Here is a 2708-nt window from a genome sequence, read left to right on the forward strand (position 1 = left end):
CTACGCTTCCACATCCCGAAGCTGAGGCAGTGCCTGTGGCAGGCATAACACAGTTCACCTCCCGATAGTCCTTGAGTTTGTTTTTGAAGGACGGGAAAGTGTAAAGAGAGGTGGACAGTCCGTATCACGGATCTTCTCATTGTCGATTCGGTCACATAATGCCGCCTCTCCATCTTGTTCAGCGTTCACTGGCTGCATTGCAAACCTCTTCTTCTGTCTCCACTCCTTCCATGACATTCAATTGCCCGGTGAAGCCACCCGGTGGCTTGTACTCCGGTTCCGGGGGCAAGAGTTTTTTGTGGACCTGTATAAGCACCCTATCTCGAGAGGTGTAGATCTCTATGTGTCTGACCGCTATTTGCGGCGACACGGAAAGGGACTCAGGCGCAGGCGCACGTGCAGACTAGAAATCACAGGGAGACAGAGGAGCAGCACGGCGTCCAAACACGCCGCTGCTGAGCGTCCTGCTTGAAATAAGAGCTGGTATGACGTACAGCGTACTTTTTTTTGTCACCAGCACGACCTGGAGTTCTGGAAACCGATAGTAGTCAACTATGGCGTCTCCTTCAGGTAACGATGGAGACGGTTGGCCTGTAACGTCATTTTTACGCGAGCCACTTCCTCCTGTCTTCCTTGAGCATGCGCCCAGAGCGGAGATGGTAGAGGCGTTTAACAGGCTCATTGAAGTGGCGCACGAGATCCGCCAGGCGGTCCTAAGCGAGGTGAGCAGGCCTGCGGGAACACTGAAGAGCTGCTGTGGTGTGAGTTCTGCCTCGAAGGGCGTTGTAGACAGGAGGGAGCTGGCCACCAAGAAGCGCGTGAAAAGGGACCTGAAAGTGTCACCTCTGCGCTCTTCAGTGCCGCGAGCGGCCCTTCTAGTAGAAGCACTAGTACCGGCGAGGGTGGTGAGGAGAACATTACCAGCCTGAGGACGAAAACGGACAAGATCCGGGCATTAGTGAGAGATGCCTACATGTCTCAGTTTGTGTGCGCTTTTCGAGACGGAGATGGTAGAGCCGTTGATGCCGGAGAGAGCCCTGAATCATTCAGCGGTGTCGCGCAACTTTTTCAACAACCCGTTGCTCCTGTCTGACGAACTCGGGGGGAGTCCACGCACCGTACCTAGTGCCGGCCATCGACGTTGCAAATGCAGGACGGATCACCTGCTTACGGAACTCGAGGTGGGCGAGCACCAGCAGAGACACTTGTGGGGGCAAAAAGAGGCCGTGAGTGTTTCCCGGGAATCTGTAACGGGCAAGCGTCGGCGGTCCGCGTATCTTGGTTGACAAGGCAGGCAACATCATCACGGTGGATCAACCAGGTATGTTACCTTTATTCTTGAGGTGCTCTCTACCTTGGGCGTCTCTTTCATGGAGGGCGTTGTTTAGCGAGGAAAACTCGTAGAGCAAGAAGAGGATGGGAGAGTTACGTACGAATGGCAAAAGTAACAGTGGCCGCTCCCGCGCTCTAATGAGGCTATTCTTTTCTTGTCGCTGCGGCGGATGCACCCTCAGCCAGTTCGGTGATGTTCGGACCACAGAGGAAGGACAACCGTATCAGGAGAACAGGAACCTAGAAGACGTTGGATTTATAGTTGGCTGCTTTTTTATGTGTTGTGCTGCTGCTGCTTATCTTCATGCAGGACTGCTGGATGAACAACGGCTTTTCGAGGATGTGTCAGAGGAAGCCTTCTTCGAATGGCATTGCTGCCAACTGGAGTTTCGAAATATTCTTCTCGACCGGTTCGTCTCTCCTGTGCGGCCAACTATGAGTCACGTTCACTCCAGTTCGGCTTAGTGCACTCTCTCTCCCCTGGCGCTCAAGTTCGTGTCTACTTGCAGACGACATTGTTCAGTCGTCTCCTTGCTTTTTGTTGGGCCTGTTGCGCTTTCGGAGGGCCTTGCAAGCGAAGCGACAGATACGGGTTCTCTTTTTGTGCGTTCTGGCGTGTGGGCTGTTGGTGGTGCAGCAATACATGGAACGTGTGTACTTGTTCGTTTTCTATTCTATATGAGTGTGGTTAGGCGGGATCGAGGTGGAGTGTTTCATAGTCGCGCCTTCTACGAGTTCACTCGCGCAGACCAAGGAAGGTCCCTGAAAGCAAACACCATGGGTGTTCTTTCTTCGGCTGTCCTACTTCTCTTGTCTTGGTCTCTGCAGCTTGTCTCGGCAGTGTGGGCGACTGGTGAAAGCTACGTCGATTGTCGATCTGCAGGGGCTCTCCGCACGCAGTCTCAGCCGGCATCTCATGGGGTAGGCTCGTTTCAGGTTTTATTGTGTGCAGCACCAACGCCCACTTAGCTTGCGTTGGTGTGTTTGTATCTGCTTGTTTCATTTGTCTACTTCTCTTCAATTTTACATATTTGTGGTGAGTATAGTACCACGACTTCCGTACGTAGAGGGGATTCCGTCTTTGTGTCTGACCTGTATCAGTAGGAAAGCTTTTCGGCATTGTTCTGTTAGGGTTTAGGATTCCCTAAACTCGGTATGGTCAAATACAATACGGAAGCTACATGTTTGTGCACGTCGTTCAGCACGCCAGCACTTGGACCGGCGCACAGGAGTAGAGAGGCGGTGTGCGCTCTATTTGCTGGCGAGGCCGTAGCGTTGTGTTTTTCCTCTCACCGCCGCCACCCAAGGTGTAGAGCACGGTGCTTTGTCAAGTAGTCGGAGCGAATACTCATGCTGCTTTTGTAGGCTCACTAATC

General features: G+C 52.9%; 1 protein-coding gene across 1 annotated transcript; it reads left to right on the forward strand.

The window, feature by feature from the left end:
• Window positions 1-781: 781 nt before the first annotated feature.
• Window positions 782-2250, forward strand: CSUI_011034 (uncharacterized protein; the record flags this gene model as incomplete). Its single annotated transcript, XM_068071135.1, has 2 exons — window positions 782-958; window positions 2161-2250. Coding segments are annotated over 2 exons (267 nt in total), but the record flags the coding sequence as incomplete, so codon positions are not given.
• Between the last annotated feature and the right edge of the window lie 458 nt (window positions 2251-2708).

The sequence above is a fragment of the Cystoisospora suis genome, assembly GCF_002600585.1.
Source record: "Cystoisospora suis strain Wien I chromosome Unknown contig_9389, whole genome shotgun sequence".
NCBI lineage: Eukaryota > Apicomplexa > Conoidasida > Eucoccidiorida > Sarcocystidae > Cystoisospora > Cystoisospora suis.